We start from the raw sequence: 22,153 nt of genomic DNA on the forward strand, positions 1-22,153 counted from the left end.
GTTTTTGTACCAATTGTGTCAAAGTTGTAAGTGAGCCCTTCACCCAGCTAGTGTGCACTGTACCCAACGGGTGTGGATTTACTCTTCCCCTTCCTCCCCCCCTCTCCCCAGCTTGATTTTCATTAAGATTTACTTCCCTATGTGCTAGTGCATATCCCCAAGGGAAAACAGGCCATTTTTTAGTTATCTTATTCTTAAATCCTCCTTCCTTTGCCAGGAGCTGTGCAGTGAATACCGTCAGTACGTGAGGAATGGACGACTCCCCTGCACCAGGGAGAATGACCCTATCGAAGGTCTAGATGGGAAAATCCACGGCAACACCTGTTCCATGTGTGAGGCCTTCTTGTGAGTAGAGATTCAGTCACTGTTGCTGCTAGGTGTATGGGAAGATAAGCCTTGGGTGAGTGAGAGGGATGACATTACAGGCTTTCTCCAGGAGGTAGATAATAAAGGCTGTCTTTGTATAGAGTTAGGGGGATTACTATTATAAAGTCATATACTTACCAGGTTTCTTTTTATTATTCTCTAGTGTTCTGAAAAATACTTGAATTACCATCAAGAAAAAACAATGTGCTAAGGACAAATTAATCCAGAGTTAGTGGCATAAAAAGATTAAGACTTCTGTGCGCTGCATATACAAGTCACTATTATGAATAATTCAAAGGTGTAATCATTTAGCCTTTAATCAGTATCCTAGCTTCCTTCTAGAGAGAAGGATGATATCTCTATTTACAAAAAATCAAATACAGGTGAAAATTTATTGACTGGTTTGCTATGGCATATATATCTTATTCTTTAAGAAATATAAATAAGAACAATGGTATGAAGGAACATGCATTTACCTTCCTACCCTCAAGCTAAGTTGGTGGAGACATAAAAGTAATGAATTATTTTTATCTAGAGAAATTTTTTCTTAGGATAGTATGTATTGGGTTCTATGAATAATTGGTGTTTTGTTTTTTTTTCTCCCCTTCTCTTATAGCCATCAAGAAGCAAAAGAAAAAGAAGCTGAATCCAAAGCAAAAGTTAAAAGAGATGCTACAAAGGTGGTTGTCCCAGCATGTTCACACTGCATTGGAAGGGGAAAGTTTTGCAGTATTTCTGTTAAAATAACTTGTGGAATTATTGTGAGGCAATGCAGAGTTCTTTTAGTTCAGGGTTGAGAAACTTTATCTTAAAGGGACAGATACTAGATATTTTTGGCAGTGCAGCTATATAATCTCTGTCTTAACTACTCTATTATAGCTCTACAGCAGACAGCAGGCAGAGATTATGCACAAGCAAATAAACATGGTTATGTTACAATAAAATTTTATTTCTAGAAGCAGGTGGTTGGTCAGATTTTGTACACAGGTCCCAGTTTGCAAAACCTCCCATTTACTCTATGCCAGTATTTTAAAATGAAGATTTAGAATTCAGAGAGAAGAAAGAACTTGCTTACAGGGTGAGTGGGTGTGTTGTTGTCAGTTTCTATATCTTGTTATTTCAAAGTTCTTACCTTTGTGAACTGGAAACAATGCAATACAAACTGAGACTTCCTGACACCAATTCTAGCATCCCCCCTGTTATTTTGGATTACCATAATTGGTCAAACCAGTTGCAGGTTCCTTGCTGTACCTTTGATTATTTTCTGGTACCAGAATTTGGAGAGAAAACAAAAAAGTAGCATTCCCAAATAATATTTTCTTGAGTTTAAGAAAACTGACACTAGGTAGGTCATTCCAAGCTGTGGCTATTTCCCTGCCCTCATCAAAAACTATTGAAACTATTGAAACTGAATTTTAGATTCTTTAGGAAAAGGGGAGAATTCAGAATGAGAAATGGTGTTAAAGCCATGTCATAAACAGAAGGACTGAAGTTTCTGGGTGTGTTTAACTCTTGGAAAAGGATATAGGGAGGGGCGGGAGGACAAGAAAGCTGTCTGCGCGTATCTGAGGGACTCTCACGTAGGAGAAGAAAAATAGCCTTGATTTCTCTGAGGGAAGTACAATACTTGAACTTTGCTGGTCTGAAGAAAGAAACATCTCATTTTTAATGACAAAGAAAATTAAAGGATCCTTAATTTCTATGAGATCCTTAATCTCATAGAATTCCCAATCTCATAGGGATTCTATGAGATTGACAAGAGTACTTTCCTAAGATTTCCCAAAAGCAGAACTATGGCTTATTTGTGGAAATTAGTGAATATTTTGGATTGAACTTTTGGGAAGATAGTGGAATTTTTATCACTGTTGATGTTTCCATAGAAATTAGTGATGTGGCAGGCAGGACATAAAAGGAATTGGGAGACAGGATGCACAGTTGACCTAGAGGCTATATCCACACCTGAAGTTGTTAAATTCTGTATCACATCAACGTGATTGAGACAATAAAACTCTGAGTCAAGGCTGTGACTAATTCAGAAAAAATAAGTTTGTTAAATCGTATGTGTGATTTCAGGCTTAGTCTCGATTTGGGGCTAACTCTCAAAGGAAAAGAAATACAAACCTCTTTCCAAGTTCTGGGTATTTACTATGAATGAAATAATATAATAGCCAAGAAAAAAGTCCTCAGATCATTCTCTTTTCATTTTTTTCCCCCAGGAAGTGCTTAGTAAGAACCCAGCAAACTAATTTCTAAGAAAATACTCAAGCTCTTGCCTTTCTCCGATTTCTAGGACGCATGCAATGAATTCCGGAGTCTTTTACAAAATGGAAATCTTTTCTGCACACGAGAGAACGATCCTGTGCGTGGCCCCGATGGCAAGACCCATGGCAACAAGTGTGCCATGTGTAAGGCAGTCTTGTGAGTGCACAAAGCCTTCGCCGTGGATTGGCAGAGTGGGGGGAACAATGAGCTGGGCAGATGATACGTATTGGGTTCATCCTTGCTGCACACACAAAAGAAACAAATGGTTATCTATAAAGCATTTGACGTGAAGCTTTCTTTAGAAAGACCAAGACTTAAAGTTCTAGAAATAGATAATGTCTTACTAGGTCATTACATTACATTCTCTGTTAGTTCATAAATAGAACTTACCATTTTCTTTTCTCTTTCTTTCCTTCTTTCCCTCTTTCCCTCCCTTCCTTCCTTTCTATCTTTTCTTTCTTTCTTTTTTTTTGATAGAGTCTCACTCTGTTGCCCAGACTAGAGTGCAGTGGTATCAACCTAGCTTACAGCAATCTCAAACTCCTGGGTTCAAGTGATCCTCCTGCCTCAGCCTCTTTAGTAGCTGGGATTACAGCCACCTGCCACAACATCTGCCTAATTTTCTATTTTTAGTATCACGGTGTTTCCTCTTGCTCAGGCGGATTCTTGAACTCCTGGCCTCAAGGAATCCTCCTGGCTCAGCCTCCCAGAGTGCTAAGATTACAGGCATAAGCCACCATTCCCTGTCAGCATTTTTTGATAAAATCCTAAGTCCTCTGCTGTCAGGTGAATTCTTACTGGGAAGAAAACACAGATTTTAGTGTCAATCTAATTTCTCACCTACACTTTTTAAAATTATTTATTTATTTTTTACATATACATGTGTTTATTAGGTTTCCATTTTTTTGCCTTCACAAAATTAAAAAGGCTTAAAATTTAGTAACAATAACAATGTTTAAGATAAGGACTAGAAACAAAAACCTTGTAAAGAACAAACGAACATAAATACATTTTTAAATGTATTTTACTCACCCACATTTTTAAAAATATCACATTTTCAGGAAATGAAAAGTAGCTCTTCACACAAAGTTTGGAAGTACACTTAAGATAGCTCAGTCATTTAACAGACATTTGTTGAACATCTACATTGTACGGGTGTATAATGATTATGCAAAAATAAATAAAACAGACACTCTTCTTTTTTAAATAGTCCACTAGGGATTAAACACAGACATAAAGGGATATAATACAAAGGAGAAATTCTTTGTATTTTTTGTTATGGTACTTCAGGGAAAGGATAATTAATAGAAAGTTTTATGGGAGGTTGAACTGGGCTGTAAAATTTGGGTATGAAATGGACATGACAGGAAAGAATAAGAGGAGAATCAGAGAACAGTATAGGTGAAGATTAAGAAAACTCTAGTATTTAGAGTGAAAAGCAAGTCATTTAGTTTAGTTAGAATTTACCAACTTTACAAACTTTGAATGCCAGAGTGAATATTTTGAGGTCAATGCTATATGTAATGGGAAGCCACTAAAATTTTGCAGGTAGGAGAATAGATGGCATAAATGTAGTTCTTTAGGAAGATTCGTATGTCACCAGTAAAAAGAGAAGGAAGGGTTGTAGGATAGAAGGTGAGTGGGTCAAGGTGAACATGAGTGGATCACTCTGAGGGTGGAATCAACGTTATGTGGGTACAGCTATGTGAGCAATTGGAGCTGGTTCCAATGTTTCATTCTTTGGGAAATGTGGAAAATCCAGAAGAAAAAAGACATGTTCAGTGAACTTCTTGAATATATGTATGGTAAACACAGCTGCAGACCCCCAGTGGACATATGTGAAGTGCTAATTAATTATTTACCGTGTCTTGTTTGTGGTAATGTGCATGTTGGTTTTCTTTCACTGTAGTAAGAGGTCTTCTCGGTGAAGGATTCCACATAATTTATCTTTTTATTTTTGGAGAAGGCCTGCAACATAAAAGATGTTAAATAAATGCTGGTGAATTCTGATACATATCTGATTTGATGAGAAACTCACAGAAATACACTGCGCTCTCTGTAATCCATTATTTCCTACTGCCCACTTTCGAATTTCCAGCCAGAAAGAAGATGAAGAAAGAAAGAGGAAAGAACAGGAAGATCAGAGAAATGCTGCAGGATATGGTTCCCAAGGCGGTGGAGGAGGGAATGCTCAGGTGAGACCTACCTCTAATTTCAGTGACCACAGCGGGCTCAGCTCGTTGATGATGGGGTGCTGACATGGCTTGTGTCATCCAAAGGGAATGATGCAGTGCTGCGTCTGAAAACATCCTTGGAAGAACAGAGGCATTTCCCCTTGATTAAGGCTGTAGGGTATGTGAGGAGCAATTTTTCCCCTCTATTGGACCCATTTTAACTTCTTTGAACCTGAAAATAATTAATAAAATGCTGACCTTACCACAGTCTCCAGAGTTCTCCTTACAGTATTGTAGCCCTCATGTCAATAATCATTCTCATCAGTGTCATAAGCTCTTCATTTTCTTTTATTATTCTTTGTTGCTGGGGATGGAGCCACTTTTTTGAGGTGTCTTTTCTATTGATCCAAGGCAGCAGAATATGGCAAAAAGGCATATCGGCTTTAGACTCAGATAGTTTGGGTTGTGACCCTGCCCTACCACTTGGATTGTGAATCACTAAGTAGATCACTTTATCCCACATAGTTCTAGTGTCTCTTACGTAGAAGTATTCTTATAAGGATAAAGTAAAATAACTTAGGCAAATGCTTAGCAGACTCCTAAAGACATTTTTAAGTACCAATGTGATAATATTGCCTGTAAGATCATTATTTTATTGTTTGAACACCACATCATAACACTATAACTGGCTCCTGTAGCTCAGTGGGTAGGGCACCGGCCACATACATTGAGGCTGGTGGGTTCGAACCCTGCCTGGGCCAGCTGAAACAACAATAACAACTGCAGCAAAAAAATAGCCGGGGGTTGTAGGGAGTGACTCTAGTCCCAGTTACTTGGGAGGCTGAGGCAAGAGAATCGCTTAAGCCTAAGAGTTTGAGGTTGCTGTGAGCTGTGAAATCACAGCACTCTACTGAGGGTGACAAAGTGAGTCTCAAAAGACAAACAAACAAACAAAAACATAAGACTATTTATCTTATGCCTCAGAACATCAAGACCATCTCTTCACTTCTAGGTTTGACACAGACCCAATATTTACTTTTGATAAATTCTAGCCTTTCTAGTGTTTTGTTTTGTTTCTCTGTTCTTAATCTTGTTTTGCTTTAGGAGGCTGAGTTTTCCTAAACAGGAATAGACTTGTTAAACATTTTTGTCTGTCTCCACCATAACTTGGTCCAGCTTACTTTCCTTAACATTTTGTATAATTTTTCTCCCAGCATTTTATTCTCTTGTTTTTTTGTTTGTTTGTTTGTTTTTTGCAGTTTTTGGCCGAGGCTGGGCTTGAACTCACCACCTCTGGCAAATGGGGCCGGCACCCTACCCCTTTGAGCCACAGGCGCCACCCTTATTCTCCTGTTTATCTGTGTCAGAGGTCAGCATGTTTTTCTGTAAAAGACCAGATGATAAATATTATAGGTATTATGGGTTATATTGTGCCTGTTGTGGAGAAGAAGACATAAATAATATCTAAATAAATGAGTGAAGATGTCTTTTGATCAAATCTTATATGTAAAAGCAGGCATCAAGGAAAATTACACCTGTGGGTGATAGTTTGCCAATCTTTAATCCATGCCGTTAATTTCCAGCCATCTTTATAATTTCCCTGTGTAGAAAGAAACATTATTAGTAGCCATGAATACTGACCTCTGATAATTAAAATATGGATGATTCTACCTACTCTTTCTCTGGGGCTAGAAGTCCTAGATGAAATAATAATTCTTTTAAAGGGAGTTTGATGAAGGTTGATGGGGGTTGATGGGAAATTTTCTTGCAGGAATTGTTTAACAAACTTAATAACAATACGATAGACTAAGTAATCCAGGAGCCTTGCTTTCTTCTCCTTTTTTAGGACCAATGTGCTGAGTTTCGAGATAAAATGAGAAATGGAAAACTCACCTGTACTCGGGAGATAGATCCTGTGCGTGGTGCCAATGGCAAATCCTACAACAATAAGTGCACCATGTGTAAAGAGATTCTGTAAGTTCTTCTCTCACACGCGGGTCTGAAAGACAGTCTGATATTCCTCCTAAATTAATGGCCATTTCTCATTTTCTATGCTTCCCCCCATGAAAATTATTCTTTTTGTTAGTTCCCAAATATTATCTTTTTCTCTTGCAAGCCTGCGGAACAATGAACCCTAGAAGTAGCACTAATTAAGTAGCTGATGCTCACTCTTTTAATTCTGTGACCTCTAAGGGCCATCATGAGAAATAATGGTTCTTCCTTGTGTCCGAATCCCTGGAAGACTTTACGATGGTCATTAGGAATAGTTGGTGAGCAACATTTCGGAGAGCTGGTGTCTTGTCATATGCATGAGACACACTTTTTGCACACTCCATGTTCTGTTTCTTCTGTTTATTTTTCCTGGGTGAATGATTTTAAATTGGAGTGCTTTATGATCGAGCTCAGCCATTTTTGATCGGGGTTATTGGGGCAACATAACTACTATTAATATCACCTGTAAAATGAGATAGTTCTAGGTGACTTTGAAGGGTACCTATAGTTTTAAAACATATTAAAGTGCTCTTAACTATAGCATTCAGTTGCTATGTATTTCACAAATGTTTATAATGCTTTTATTAGTTTTTTTACAATTAATATTTTACAGATATGAATCTAACTGAGATAGCTCTTCACTTATGACGTTCTTTCTGTATCACGTATTAATACTGGAGAACTTTGTAAAGGAACAAACAATGATTTTTAAATGCAGAAATTATTAAGATAAAAAGTTTACTATTTTTAAATATTTACCTGAAGTTAATAGCAGCAGCAACAACAAAAATATGTGGAATTGTTTTTTAACAATCTTTAGAGACTATCCATCTTACAAGTGTTTTTCAACTTCAAATAATGTAACAGACATTCTTAATAAACAGGTACTTTTCAAGTGAACATGACCAAGTTACTGCCTTTATGAAACTGTAATATGTATAATGTAGTGAAGGCAGATAATGGGGAAAAATCCAAATAACTGTATAATACAAGGCCAGATAGTAATAAAAATGAGGTAGGACAAGATAACAGAAACAGACTGGAGCTGCTATTTTATTTATGGTGTTCTGTGAAGTTTTCCCATGTGAGGAAGACCTGTAGAACATGAGTGGATATGAATATCTGGAAGAAGAAAGTTTCAGGCAGGGCAAGAGCCAATACGAGAATTGCTGATATATATATGAAATTAGCAAGCTCAAGGATCAGGAAGGAGGTCATTATGTCTCAAGATTATTGAGAATGGAGAGAACTGCAAGAAATAAGTCTGGAAAGATTATTTAGGATCATGAGAAAGACAGTAGATTATATTCTCTGTGTGATCAGAGACTACTGAAGGTTTTTTGGCAGCTATGACTATGATTGGAATTTCATGAAACTAAATGATTATAGGAATTCTCTTTCTCCAATAGTTTATGTGATTAAAACTGCATGACTTTAAATTTAAATCTTTAATGTGTAATTTACTAGCACTTCCCTATCTTTTACACACTCAAAGGGAGTTCCCTAAGAAACAGAAATATTTGTATACATGTGTATGTCTGTATCTACCTATATATATCATATTATATACATACATACACATGCTTTATTTTATGTGAAAACTCAAGTGAAAGTCTGAAAGAGAAATAACATAAACTAGAGTTTTTCAGTACAGTTGATCCCAAAACAACATGAGTCTGAATTGCATGGGTCAATTTATACCCAGATTTTCTTCACTCAAATACGGATTAAAAATACAGTATTCTTGGGATGCAAAACTCAGATATATTTAGGGCTAATTTTTGATATAGGTGGGTTCCATAGGGCCAACTGCAGGACTTGAGAATGTGGGAATGTTTGTATATGCAAGGTGGAAGGGGATCTTGGAATCTCCTACATCTGCAGAGGGACAACTCTATTTGGACCTTAGGCCAACTGCATCAGAATCAACTGGCTTGTTAAAAATCAAGTGACTGAGCCTACTTCAGATATGTGAATAAAACTGTTGGGATGCTTAGAGAATGTGAATTTTTAACATCTCTTGGGTGATTTTTAATGCACATAAAAACTTAGAACCACTAGCAGAAATATTTTATAAGAAAGACATAAAAAAAAATCAGCATGATCCTACAGTCGTCCCTAAATTACTCTCTCTTTTTTTTTTCCATCTTGGGCCCCACACTTTAAGCAATAATGTTAAAATTGGTTGCCCTGAAAATCAAGGAACCAGTATGGGAGATGGATGGAAAAATTAAAATACAAAACCTAGAAAGAAAAGGAGAAGAAACTAAGGAAACTATGGAGACATAAAAATTGCCTTTATATATCTGAAAAATTATCACTGTATAAGAGGTAATTGGTTCAGCAGGCTGGACCTGTGTTGTTCTGAGCATGTGAAATAACACAGAAGGATGAAAGTCGGAAAGAGATACCTAAGTTTAAACACAAATAAAGGAGACTTTGTAATTACATGAGACGCTCTGCATAGAACATCTACTTTGTGATGAGGGAGCATCTTGTACCAGGAACTTAATAACCCAGCTGACTGTCCCCCTCAAGGAGGTACAGAGGATTTCCTGTAAAGAAAGTGGTTAAGGATATATGAACTCTTGAGTTCCTTCCAAACCTGAGTAGTGTTAACAAGATAACTACTGATTCTTTTCTCATCTAGGGAAAGAGAAGCAGAGAAAAAAAATGAGCAGTCTGGCTTCAGGTCAAATGAAACTGGAAAGGTGAGTCATTAATTAGGTTTTGGCAAAAATGGTCTTTGTATAAATCAGTACTTGGCCATGAAAATTATGGGAAGAGCGTGTCAATATGGCCAAAAGAGATCTTGCCCTTAAAAGGCCAGGAGCCTTCATTAATGTGAATATCACTGATAACTTGTTCAAATGAAAATCTTTCAGCACTTTTCTAAATTGCAATTTACTTAATTTTCTTAGCAACCTGCCCAACCAAATAGGTTCTTTGTTTTGTGTTTGACAGAGTCTTGCTCTGACACATGGGCTAGAGTACTGTGGTATCAGCCCTGTTCACAGCAACCTCAAACTCCTGGGTTCAAGTGATCTTCTTGTCTCGGCCTTCTGAGTAGCTTGGACTATAGATGTGTGCCACCATGCCTGGCTAATTTTTCTATTTTTAGTAAGGATGAAGTCTCACTCTTGCTCAGGCTGGTCTCAAACTTCTGATCTTCCAGCCTTGGCCTTCCAGAGTGCTAGGATTACAGGTGTGAGGCACCATACATGGCCCAAATGAGGCTTCTTAATCTTATTTTATAAATAAGTAAAATGCAGTTCTTAAAGTATATTAATTTGTTATTGCTACTGTAACAAGTTATTACAAACAGTGGCTCACAATGAAACAAATGTATTATCTTATATTTCTGGAGTTCAGAGCTTCTAAATGGATCTTTCTGTGCTAAAAACCAAGATATCAATAAGGTTGTGGGGGTTTTTGTTTTGTTGTTGTTGTTTGTGTTGTTTTTGTTTTTGTGGAGGCTGTAGGGGACAATCCATTTCTTTCCTTTTTCTCAATTCTAGAAGCTACCTGCATTCCTCAGCTGTGGCCACCTCTCACGTCAGTGATGGCCAGGCATGCCTTCCTCAAGCTGTATCATTCTAACATTGACTCCCCTGTCTCCTTCATTCTTGGATGAGAACCCTGTGGTGAAATTGGGCCCACTCAGATAATCCAGGAAAACCTCATTTCAAACTCAGCTGATTGGCAACTCCAATTCTATACTCAATCATAATCCCTCTTTACTATGTAAAGCAACATATTCATAGGTTCTAGAAATGAGAACACGGATATCTTTGTGGGCCATTATTCTGCCTTTTGCAACAAGGTTAAGTGGCTAACAATCCAATAAATACTATGTAAAAACAGCATTTACAGCATAATCTTTTCATCTTTTCAGGATACATGTGATGAGTATAAAAGCCAAATGAAAAATGGGAAACTTATCTGCACTCGAGAAAGTGACCCTGTCCGGGGTCCAGATGGCAAGATGCACGGCAATAAGTGTGCTATGTGTAAGGAAAAACTGTGAGTATTTTCCAAAAGTGAGTTTTTGACCATGAGTCTTAAAGTACAATAGTTATTTTTATCAGTTTGAAAAAAAAAAAAAGATAATTGCTTTAAAAGCAGATCTAGTAATTAATGAGGTACTTGTTCACTTTGGTTGAAGTGTTTCTTTCCATCTTTTCTTCCAGGGAAGGAGAAGCAGCTGAAAAAATTAAGAAAGAGGATCTAGAAAGGACAAATGCAAAAGAAAAGACCAATGATGAACAGGTAATATATGTTGTGCACATTAATTCCTAAATTTGGCTCGTTTATATGGTTAACTCATTCAACACAACATACTTGTGGAATGCTGACTGTCATTGGGGATATAATAGTAAACAAGAAAGTCCTGGGCAGGTCTTCCATGCAGCCTGCTTTTCAGTGTGCCAAGAGCAACTTTGATACAATTATCATACATTTGTAGGACCAGTGAAAATTGATAAATAATCGAGGTTACCAGTTTATCTCATTTTTGAATTTTTAAAATAAAAACAATCAAGCAAGAAAATGCCAAAAATTCTAAACAAGAAAGTTGAGTATCAAAAATTTGGACCTCTAGATCATAAATTCTTGATCTAGCATTTCCATGCCACCTAGTATTCAATTTTAGGCTTTCTAAATAATATTCAACTCTTCACAGCACCAACTGGTAGACTATTACACAGCTCCATCTCTTCTAATTCATCTATGGACTCTAATTGGAAAAGCAAAATAGCAAAATTTCCTCAGGAAGATTTTCCTGTTAGTGAGAAAACTTTCCATTGGGCCTATACTAACTAAACAAAGTGACACATTAATAGTGATTATCATTATTCAAAAATATTCTGGGAATATCTTTTATGCATTTTGGTATATGAATAGCTTTGAGAAAATACTTTATTGTACAACTTTAAATGAATTCTAAAGTCCATCTATTTAAAATCTTGGTCAGTTTTCAATTTTATGATATTTATTTTCAATTTTATGATATTTTTTCAAACAAAAAAATACTACCCTGTTTCCCCAAAAATAAGACATCCTCTGAAAATAAGACCTACTTACAGGAAAGATAAGACATCCCCTGAAAATAAGACCTAGCGCATCTTTGGGAGCACACCTTAAAATAAGACACTGTCTTATTTTCGGAGAAACAGGGTATATGTGTACAGGTATATAGAGAAAATATTGAGATTGTGTGTGTGTCAAAAAGAGAGCTATAATTTTATCTATAATACAAAGCAAAATTAACTTTATAACTTACCACATTTAAACCTCCCCCCAATCTATGCAGTGGGTAATATTACATAGAGAAGTTAACTATACATAAATAATATATGGTTTACATAAATAATAAATAAAAGAGCCAGAAACTAAAACTTTAAATCGAGGGTTGCAATATAGGTAGATGTATTTCTTCATAAACATATGTGGTATTGTGCACACCTGGAAATGGAAGTGATTTTAGCAATTTATGAAAATGATGGTTGTGAGACATTTAACATATTATCAGATATTCACTTCCAGAGAATTTTTTAAATGCTGCAGATAAAAGTAGGCCTAGAATTGTTTATGGACATCACAATTTTTAAAAAGGAGGGTAAGTACCATCTAGGTTACTAGCAGTATTTTTTAAGGTAATGTTCCCCATATTTCTATTTTGGCTCTTTGGGCTGAAAGAAAGTTCAAGAGACTTCTGTGGATCTCTAAAGATTTTTAACAGAGGCCTGATCCTGTGGTCTCAGTTCTATTAGCTCCTTTTTAAAAGTATTTTTCAATGAATAAAAAGGCAGCTCCATTTCTTGTAAATGGATAGGAGTTTCATTCTCTGGTATATGAAAACAAAGAAGCAAAAAAGTATAGCTTGCTTGTTAGAGGCTTTCTCATCACAAATCTAATGTTGACTTAATATCTCTGAGTTATTTTTAAAGTGAAGATAATAAGTGTTTATCTTATATTATTTTTATGAGCAATAAAGGAAACCCATTAGCACAAACAACAAAGTACCTAGCATGATAAAAAATAATTTCAAGTAGGATGTAAGCACTCCAATTTGTACAAATAATCAACACATTGAATCCCACAAAGGCATAAATGTGTTCATGATCTATGTATATATGATTTAATAAAAAAAAAAATTTTCAATTGTTGTTGAGGAACAAAGCTGAAAGTTGACGTTTGTGAGTCTTGCCCGAAAAGTATCCCTTAGTACATTCCAGGACATTTGAATTAAGACTTTTTATGTGTGGAATAAGGAGTACAATTTCAGGGAGATAGGTTTGGGCTCGGTTTCACAGAAAACTATATAAAACTGTAATTATCTTAGGCAGTAGGAAATTCCCACTGGGGCAGGAAGACAGTCATTTGAGAGGGATGCTGTGGAGAGGACCTAAACTTCTTAGGCAGCGATTGAATAAAGTGACTTTAAAACATATTCCATCTCTGCAATTTCATTTTCTCTATTTTTTTCTATCAAGTGTTTGAGTTCATATCTAATCAACCAGTCATGTTTTCAGTCTTTAAAAGTCAGACTATTGTGGCCACATCTTTTTTTCACTCTTATTGGCAGGATCAGTGTCATGAATTCCGGAGCAAACACAGAGAGGGGAAGCTTGTCTGCACCAGAGACAATAACCCTGTTCGAGGCCCGAATGGCAAGATGCATGTCAACAAGTGTGCTATGTGTCTGAGCATCTTGTACGTAAAGAGGTTTATCAATGAGTTTGATAATTGTGCTTGTTTGCCAGAAAATAATTTCTGTTACTTTTAAAGCCTGAGGCATTTAGCATCACACATTAAAGATATATTAGTTCTTCACTTTTCAAGAGGACAGTTTCCAAAGACTATTTTTCATAAGAATTTTTTATTTTGATGATAAGAAACATAATCATAACTTGAGTCTCTGGAGTAGACAGAGAGTTGTTGTGTAGTAACAAAATCATTGACTTTTAAAGAGGAAGCTTATTGGCTAAGTAACCCGGGTCAGCCCAGTGCACTTTGCAAAGCCTCAGGTCCTCCTATATATATGAAGGGAACAATAACTACTAATATAGTAGGGATTCAAGGAGATCATAGTTTTTAAAATGTTTATAAACTTGTAAGCACTGTGACTATGTAAAGAATAAAAGTTTTATTTAATTAGAAAAGTAAAAATGAGGAATGAAGCAACTCTCTAGAATGATAGCTACAAATATATTCTATCAAGGAAAAAAAATGGCCTTTTAGGATCATTCACTCTGGATAAGAGTATAGTAACTGAATCGATAACCATCAGTTGCATTGCTACAAAGATTTAATTATGAAAATTTCAACAATTAGAGCTGATCAGTAGAAAAAAGTACTTTTAGGGTTTTTTTTAGATATGAGATATAGAATTTTCAAATGATTAGAATTGGAAATGCTTAATTAAAGACAATTTGGTAACAATCCTAGCAAAATTATTCTATTCTTTTTTATTCTACAGTGAGCGAGAAGCTAATGAAAGAAAAAAGAATGATGAAGATCAATCAAAAGCTGAGCCCTCAAATAATGCAAAGGTTTTTTCCATAAAGAATACCAAAATAATTATTTTACTTTTCACCACTATAATCTTGTACACGTCATCTGTTTTTGGATAATAAAGACGCTAATCTTTTACTTCAGAGAAAACTGAGTTTGCCAATATTGTCATTTGGGGTCATAATAAGATTTTTTTCTTTTTCTTCCAGCTTTGGAGTTTGATGTTTTTCTTGATTTTTCAGGGAATTCTCCTAGAGCAGCGGTTCTCAACCTATGGGTCCCAACTCCTTTGTTCCATTTGTAACAATGCGGCAATTAGGAAGGTTGAGAACCACTGTTCTAGAGTGTGTGTCAATCACTGCTTTAGTCTTTCCTCTTTGGGAGAAATATGAAATGAAACAGGGTGCACAACTTTTTACCACCATGACTGAAATCCTGTTTCTGACACTTTAAGTGTTTGATGAGGCTTCAGGCAGCTTGTTGACATTGATTTTAATAATCCAGGTAATACAAACTAATTGCAAGCTTCGCTCCCTTTGGCTTCTCTCTTTGATGTCTTGTTTCCTCTTCAGATGATTTTCTCAGCATCAACATGTTGATAGTGTGTATTCGTGATGCTGTCTTTTTTATTTGTTCTTCAAGTCTGCACAGAAAGAGTCTTCATTCAGTTTTTTAACAGAAATATTATCACATTTATAGGGTTAGATTCTTGGGAGATTGTCCTTTGTCAAGAGCACCTTACAAAGAAAATGGGGTAGTGGAAGGATGAATTAAAGGAAGAGGGAGACCAGGAGACCCATCAAGTATTGTTTTACATTTTCTTACATTTTCAGGACAGAGGCTGCCTTTCATGCAGAGAGGCTCAGAACGAAGCAGAGGATGAAAAGTTTACACAGTCTGATTGTCCCTTGGCCTCTGCTTTAAGGATTAGTGTGACGAGTCTGAGCTCAGGGCCAAGAAAGGGCTTCCTAAAACCAAGTTTGAGAAAATCACCCAGTAAAAAGGAAAATCCATGTTCACTTCCCCTGTGTCCTTTTCTAGGATGAGTGCAGTGGCTTTCGAAAGTATCTGAGGAACGACGAACTCATCTGTACTCGGGAGAATGACCCAGTGCGTGGTGCTGATGGAAAACTCTACAAAAACAAGTGCTACCAGTGCAGAGCTGTCTTGTGAGTAAGAGGATTCTGCTCCCTTGTCAGCAAGCAGCGGGGCTGAACTTTTAGAAACCGCTGATTGTACAAATATGTGTGCTTGTGAATCCCCTGGCACCCTTAAAATACATCTTTAGCATCAAGACTCTTAAGTTGAGAACTCCTGACACAGTATAAAGAACACCTGATATAGTGGAAAGAACATCTGGACTTGGAGGCAGAAAATCCAGATTTTAAGTTCTAACCTTGAAACTTATTAGCTGTGTCATTAAAAAAGTTCTTGTTGACTTTAAGCATAATAGTTATAAGAAATTGTTTAAGATCTTTTTTTTACAAGATCAGACTGATTTTTTTTTTTTTTTTGTAGAGACAGAGTCTCACTGTACCTGCCCTCGGGTAGTGTGCCGTGGCGTCACACGGCTCACAGCAACCTCTACTCTTGGGCTTACGCGATTCTCTTGCCTCAGCCTCCCGAGCAGCTGGGACTACAGGCGCCCTCCACAACGCCCAGCTATTTTTTTGTTGCAGTTTGGTCAGGGCTGGGTTTGAACCCGCCACCCTCGGCATATGGGGCCGGCGCCCTACTCACTGAGCCACAGGCGCCGCCCCAGACTGATTTTTTTACAGCCCAAAATTATATTAAATCAGCATCTCCATGGCTATGGAATTGATTTTTTAGAAAGAGTTTCGAAGTTATTCTAATAGACAGACAAATTTGGGACCAACGGACATGAGAGATGGTGATGGCAATGGTTATAAAAACACTGTGAATACAATAATCAAATTTATTTAACCTTTCATAGAAAATGTTTCTTTGAGGCAGAAATTTCCAGCATTGCTCTCTGTTTATGTTCTAGAAAACTGAAACTCAAGGACTTTAAGTGAAGGTCACACATCTGTTGAGTGACAAGAGCTCTAAACCAGCTCCTAATTGTGTGCTTTTCTCAATATACATGGTATCTTCCTGGTCACTCTCTGGTTGAATTTTCTGTGGCTCTATCATCTTTTGTGAGGATTGCTTAACTTCTCACTGGAAGTTTTTGGAGATGCTCCCTGTGAATATTATTTTAAATTATTTTTTTGTTTTATTTTCCAGTCAAATAGAAGCTTTGGAAAGGGCAAGACGTCAAGAAAAGCCATCTGGAGAGGAAGGTAACACAGATGCTACCATTTCTTTTCTGGTAAGGATGACTATTTCAAAATAACTACTAATTAACTTAATTTGCTTGAATTTTTTTACATGTGTTGCCACTTGCTTTCCATAAACATGATTTCTATAGAAGGGTTGGAAGTAGGCTCAAATTCAGTGCAGCTGTAAGTTGTTTGAGGCCTGACAGTTCTGGGATTTCTCAGCAGTGCTTTGCTCTGTGCTCCCCGAGTCATGAGCCTAGCTTCAGTTCAGTGCCTGGGGTGTGTAGTAAGTGTCTCTAGTCACACATGTGGTCAAATACATAATCAGGTGCCTCAATTCTGCAATTTCAACAAGACCAGAAGGCTCATCACCTAGCTCTGCTCACTTTCCTCCCCCAACTAAATCCTTTCCCAGTAGCCAAAACTGCACACTGAGCATACTCAGCTTGTGGACATCCACCAATCAGCAATTCGCAGTAGTTTAAACTTCTCATTCAACACGCAGGCTGAGGGTCACCAGTAATTCATGTCTTTGTGTAAATTACTATAATAGGATTTCTTTTTTAGGGTCTAGACCAGTGGTTCTCAACCTGTGAGTTGCGATCCACAGGAACTGTATTAAAGGGCTGTGGCATTAGGAAGGTTGAAAACCACTGGTCTAGACAATGTGAAAAGTATCAACAACAAAAAAGGAGAAAAGGGAACATGAGAGCATGAAGTAGACTCATGAAGTAGAATCCCAGATTGGGCCTTGTGAGGATGATGAGATAAGTTAGGCTTCTCACCTGAAGGCCATGAGGTGCCAGATAGTTTTGATTAACTGTGTTGAAGCTGACAGGTGCTGTGTTATCTTAAAATACCCATCATAGTGCTTGATTCCTGGTTACTTTGAGTCTTTCTGCCTGTGAAGACTTCCTATAGGGGTAAAAAAAAAAAAAAAAAGAAGCTACCTGGGCTAGCCTGCCTGTCTCCATGCCAGCTCACTGGCTGCCACAAGTTGAATAAAGAGCACAAATGTCACAGCTACCTTCGGGTCCTCAGTTCTTTTTTGGTGTGTCTGAATCCAGTGTGAACCTTTTTGGCCTTGACTATTGCCACTACAGGCCCATAGAGAGAAATTTTAGCACCTAGGTTGATGACCCAGGAAAGAATGAAAGGTATCAAATGTAAATTTTATATAATTATTTGCCTGATCCAACTAAAACATTAAATGACTTGCATATGTGAAATAAATATGCATTAATCACATATTTCTAGTAAATTGGTCCCTATATCATTGATCCCTAAGCATGGAGAAGATCTAGTCAAAAAATCTGTACTTTTTTTTTTTTTTTTTTTTTGCAGTTTTTTGCCAGGTCTGGGTTTGAACCCACCACCTCCGGCATATGGGGCCGGCACCCTACCCCTCTGAGCCACAGGCGCCACCCCCAAATCAGTAGTTTTAAAAAAATATTTTCCTGAAATATAATAGTCACGTAGGAGTGCACCTATCCTAAGTGTATAGCTACATGAAATATCACCTGTGATACTAGCACCCAGGTCAAGAAATAGGACATCACCAGCAGACCAGAGCCCCCTGATGGCTCTCTCCTAATCCACAGTTTGGTTTGGGACTAAGAGTTCTTTTGGAGAAGAAAGTATCATTCATTGTAATTTTTTTTTAATCAATCTAGCAGTCTATTTGTCATGCTACAAATATTGTTAAACACCTACTATTCTTCCAGGAATTATTTGTGTGTGCTAGATCCATAGCCATAAACACTCACAGAGTTTGTTATATTGGAATAACAGAGACAATAGATGGGATGAATGAATAAAATGTAATGCCAAGGAAAAAATAAAGAGCAGAAAATTGGTGTAAATGCTGAGATTTGGAGGAGGATTTTAAGTAGCATGTACAAAGAAGAACTCTCTCAAAAGTGATATCTGCGCCAAGACCCAAGGGGATTGATTCTGTAGGTGTACCTGCAAAGAGGACCTTTCAGGAAGACAACAGACTGGTCATAGCAAATTCCAGTGTGGTTGGCATAGAGCAACCTCAGAGAAGCTGCAGAGAAAGAAGTCAGATATTGGGAGGTTGTGTTACAAGCGTTTATAGACGGTCTTAAGGATACTAGCTATGCTTCTGAGTGAACACTGAGAACAGTGATATGATCTGATTTATGTATTAAAATAATAATCCTACCTACTATGTTGAAAATACACAGCAGGAAGGCAAGAAGAGAAACTGGGTGTTAAGATTATGCTAGTTTATACCATGGCTGTGGTAGTTGGGCTCATGAGAAATGTTTGAATATTAAGTCTGTTTTAAAAGTGGAGTCCCAAGAATTTGCTGAATTGATGCACTATGTAAGAAAAAAAAATGAGAGAGAGAGCCATTCTGTCTTTGTTGCCTGTGCCTGCTAATTTTTTATAGTACTTTATCCTGGTACTTTTGGAACATTTTAACAGTGATTAGCTGAAAAATATAATCAATATACCTGGTTCAGTCATACTTTTACCAAAGATTCCTAGAGGTTGCTTGTCTAAATTCTACCTGAATATTTATATCAATAAGGAACTCACCATAACCTAAAGCATTTTGTTTAGATGTTTGAAATATTTATAAAAACGAGCAAGGAAATAAATCCTGCTTGAGTCCTCTGAAATGAACAGTAACATATATAGACTATTGTATTTTCTATTCTTTGTGTCTGCTGCAGGAAGCGATTTTCAAGGAAGTTATTAATGTTATCTGTGTCATCAGCTTTATTGGCATGTAGTTATTTGTAACATTTTTACATTATCTTTGTAATATCTATGATGGCTTTTTACCTCTAATATCAGTAATACACGTTTTCCTGCCTTTTCGGTAAATTTTGTAAACAACTGATCAGTTTATTAATCTTCTCAAGCAGCTAACTCTTGGCTTTGTTCTGTTTTGTTTATTTCAACAATTTTCTCTCTTTATTATTTCTTCTTTTTCTATGGGATTAATTTCCTCGTTGCTTACTAGCTTCTTGAGATGAAAGTTTAGATCAATTTAGAATTTTCTTCTTTACTGACTTGGTGCGTGTGGCTCAGAGGCTAAGGCACCAGCCACATACACAGGAGCTGGCGGCCTCCAATCCAGCCTGGGCCTGCCAAACAATAATGACAACTACAACAACAAAATAGCCGGGTGTTGTGGCCAGTGCCTGTAGTCCCAGCTACTTGAGAGGCTGAGGCAAGAGAATCACTTAAGCCCAAGAGTTTGAGATTGCTGTGATCTGTGATGCCACAGCACTCTACCAAGGGCTGACAGTTTGAGACTCGGTCTCAAGAAAACAAAAAAACTCTTCTTTACTAATGTATGTATTAAACTTATAACTTTCCCTCAAATCACTGCTTTAGTTGTAGGGAATTGATAGGTTATATTTTCATTGTCATTTATTTCAAAACATTTTGAAATTCTGTGATTGAGCCACGAGTTATTTAGAAATCATTCTTTTACTTCTGTCTGCTTGTTTTCTTATATTTAAAATATATTTATTATAAGCACAGAGTTTATTCATTTTGGTTTTCGAGTCTGATGATCTCTTTTAACTGGAGCATTTATCCATTAATTTAATGTAATCACCAATACTATTAGATTTAAGTCTTCCAATTAGCCTATTTTCTTTCATATTTGTTCTTTGTTTTTTGGTACAACCTTTTGTCTTTCTTTCCCTGATCAGTCAAGTTGTTATCCTTGTTATTATTTATTACTGAACTTATACTTCCAAAACATTATGAAAACCAAACACGTTTATTTTTTCACATGGACATTTTATTTTACCATGAAAAGCATATGGAAAACTAACATTTACTGAGACTTAGTATGTGACAGACACTGTGTTAAGCATGTGTGTACATACATTATCTGATTTATTACCCTAAAGCAATACCATAAGGTAAGAGCTATTCATTATTCATTATTTGCAAGTGAGAACATTAAGACTCTCATTATTCATTATTTGCAAGTGAGAACATTAAGACTCAGACAAATTAGATAAATTACTTCTGTAATTAGTGGCACAGCTAGGACTTAAATATCCATTCAATTAATTAATATTTACCTAATAGTCTTTGCTTTCTTTTTTTTATTTTATTTTATTTTTTTATTAAATCATAGCTGTGTACATTGATATGATCATGGGGCATCATTCACTAGCTTTACAGACCATTTACCAAGTTTCACATATACCCTTGTAAGATGCACCCCTGGTGTAATCCCACCAATCCCCTTCTCTCTACCCACCTCCTCCTCCCTCCTCTTCCTTTCCCCCTTCCCCCTATTCTTAGGTTGTAACTGGGTTATAGCTTTCATGTGAAAACCCTAAATTAGTTTCATAGTAGGGCTGAGTACATTGGGTACTTTTTATTCCATTCTTGAGATACTTTACTAAGAAGAATATGTTCTAGCTCCATCCATGTAAACATGAAAGAGGTAAAGTCTCCATATTTCTTTAAGGCTGCATGATGTACATATACCACAATTTATTAATCCATTCGTGGATTGATGGGCACTTGGGCTTCTTCCATGACTTAGCAATTATGAATTGAGCTGCAATAAGTCTTTGCTTTCTACAATGCCTATAACCAGTAACTTTATTTTAAATAATGAATATCATTTCTAACATGATTATCACCCTAGTTTTCTTTCTATGGGCGTGCCCCAGCTTATTGTGTCTCTTCTTATACAAGGGTTTTGCTTTCTTATTATATCATTATTTCTTGGTTCTTTGCTTCCTTATTTTCACTAGTTAAAAATGGCCAAAACCAAGAGGTAAAATTCACTAACATAGCATGAGAGAAATATATGAGTTCATAAGACCTATATCACAGTTCCTTTATAATCATTCAAGTTGGGTTAGGAGACCAGAAAGGTTCCTCTAGCCCAGCCCTCCCCTTGAATGCCATTCAGCAAGTCTGCTTTATGTTTCTCTTGTTCAGGATTCTGAGATGTGCAAAGACTACCGGGTACTGCCCAGGATAGGTTATCTTTGCCCACAAAATTCACAGCCTGTCTGTGGTGATGATGGCCAGACATACAAAAATCCCTGCGTGCTCTGTCATAAAAACCTGTAAGTATACAAATTACCCCATCATATATTCCAGTATAGAAGTTTTTGACTATAATGTTACCCCATAGTAGTGCACTGATATCTATTTGCGGTGTATTGCAAATAATTTATGAATCATAGAAGTTAAAAGTTCAGAATTTGTGAATTATCTTTCTTGTATAAAATAGAAAAGATTTAAAGTTTACCTTTTAGTAAAATTTTATATCTACATTTTTATATGCTTTACTGAGTAAAAGAGAAGGGGAAAAAGTGTTAGGGTTGCAATAATTACAGAACATCTATATAAAGTTGTAAACACTCGTGGTGTGGTGGCATGAACATCACCCATACTGTGTGTTCAAGAGAAAAACAGTTGAGAACCACTGCCATGTAGAGTCAGCTCAGCTGATAATATCTGAAAGGTCCTTATAACTACAAAAGAGTCACTGATTTCCCATCTTCTCTAAGCCTTCCTCTTGAAGGAAATGGTATTCTACAA

The 22,153-nt window shown here is 36.7% G+C and overlaps 1 protein-coding gene across 2 annotated transcripts in view; it reads left to right on the forward strand.

Annotated features, from left to right (window-relative positions):
- Window positions 1-22,153, forward strand: part of SPINK5 (serine peptidase inhibitor Kazal type 5) — a 74,381-nt gene that overhangs the window by 46,271 nt on the left and 5,957 nt on the right. The window contains exons 17-30 of one of the 2 annotated variants that reach the window (XM_053567202.1): window positions 218-345; window positions 983-1,046; window positions 2,657-2,784; window positions 4,727-4,823; window positions 6,649-6,776; window positions 9,445-9,505; window positions 10,690-10,817; window positions 10,985-11,063; window positions 13,381-13,508; window positions 14,275-14,347; window positions 15,143-15,241; window positions 15,351-15,478; window positions 16,557-16,641; window positions 21,545-21,675. In XM_053567202.1, the coding sequence (XP_053423177.1) occupies window positions 218-345; window positions 983-1,046; window positions 2,657-2,784; window positions 4,727-4,823; window positions 6,649-6,776; window positions 9,445-9,505; window positions 10,690-10,817; window positions 10,985-11,063; window positions 13,381-13,508; window positions 14,275-14,347; window positions 15,143-15,241; window positions 15,351-15,478; window positions 16,557-16,641; window positions 21,545-21,675 (1,457 nt within the window). The remainder of the gene's footprint in view (window positions 1-217; window positions 346-982; window positions 1,047-2,656; window positions 2,785-4,726; window positions 4,824-6,648; window positions 6,777-9,444; window positions 9,506-10,689; window positions 10,818-10,984; window positions 11,064-13,380; window positions 13,509-14,274; window positions 14,348-15,142; window positions 15,242-15,350; window positions 15,479-16,556; window positions 16,642-21,544; window positions 21,676-22,153) is intronic. The other variant, XM_053567201.1, reaches the window with a different exon arrangement.

Source organism: Nycticebus coucang, chromosome 17 (assembly GCF_027406575.1).
Source record: "Nycticebus coucang isolate mNycCou1 chromosome 17, mNycCou1.pri, whole genome shotgun sequence".
Lineage (NCBI taxonomy): Eukaryota > Metazoa > Chordata > Mammalia > Primates > Lorisidae > Nycticebus > Nycticebus coucang.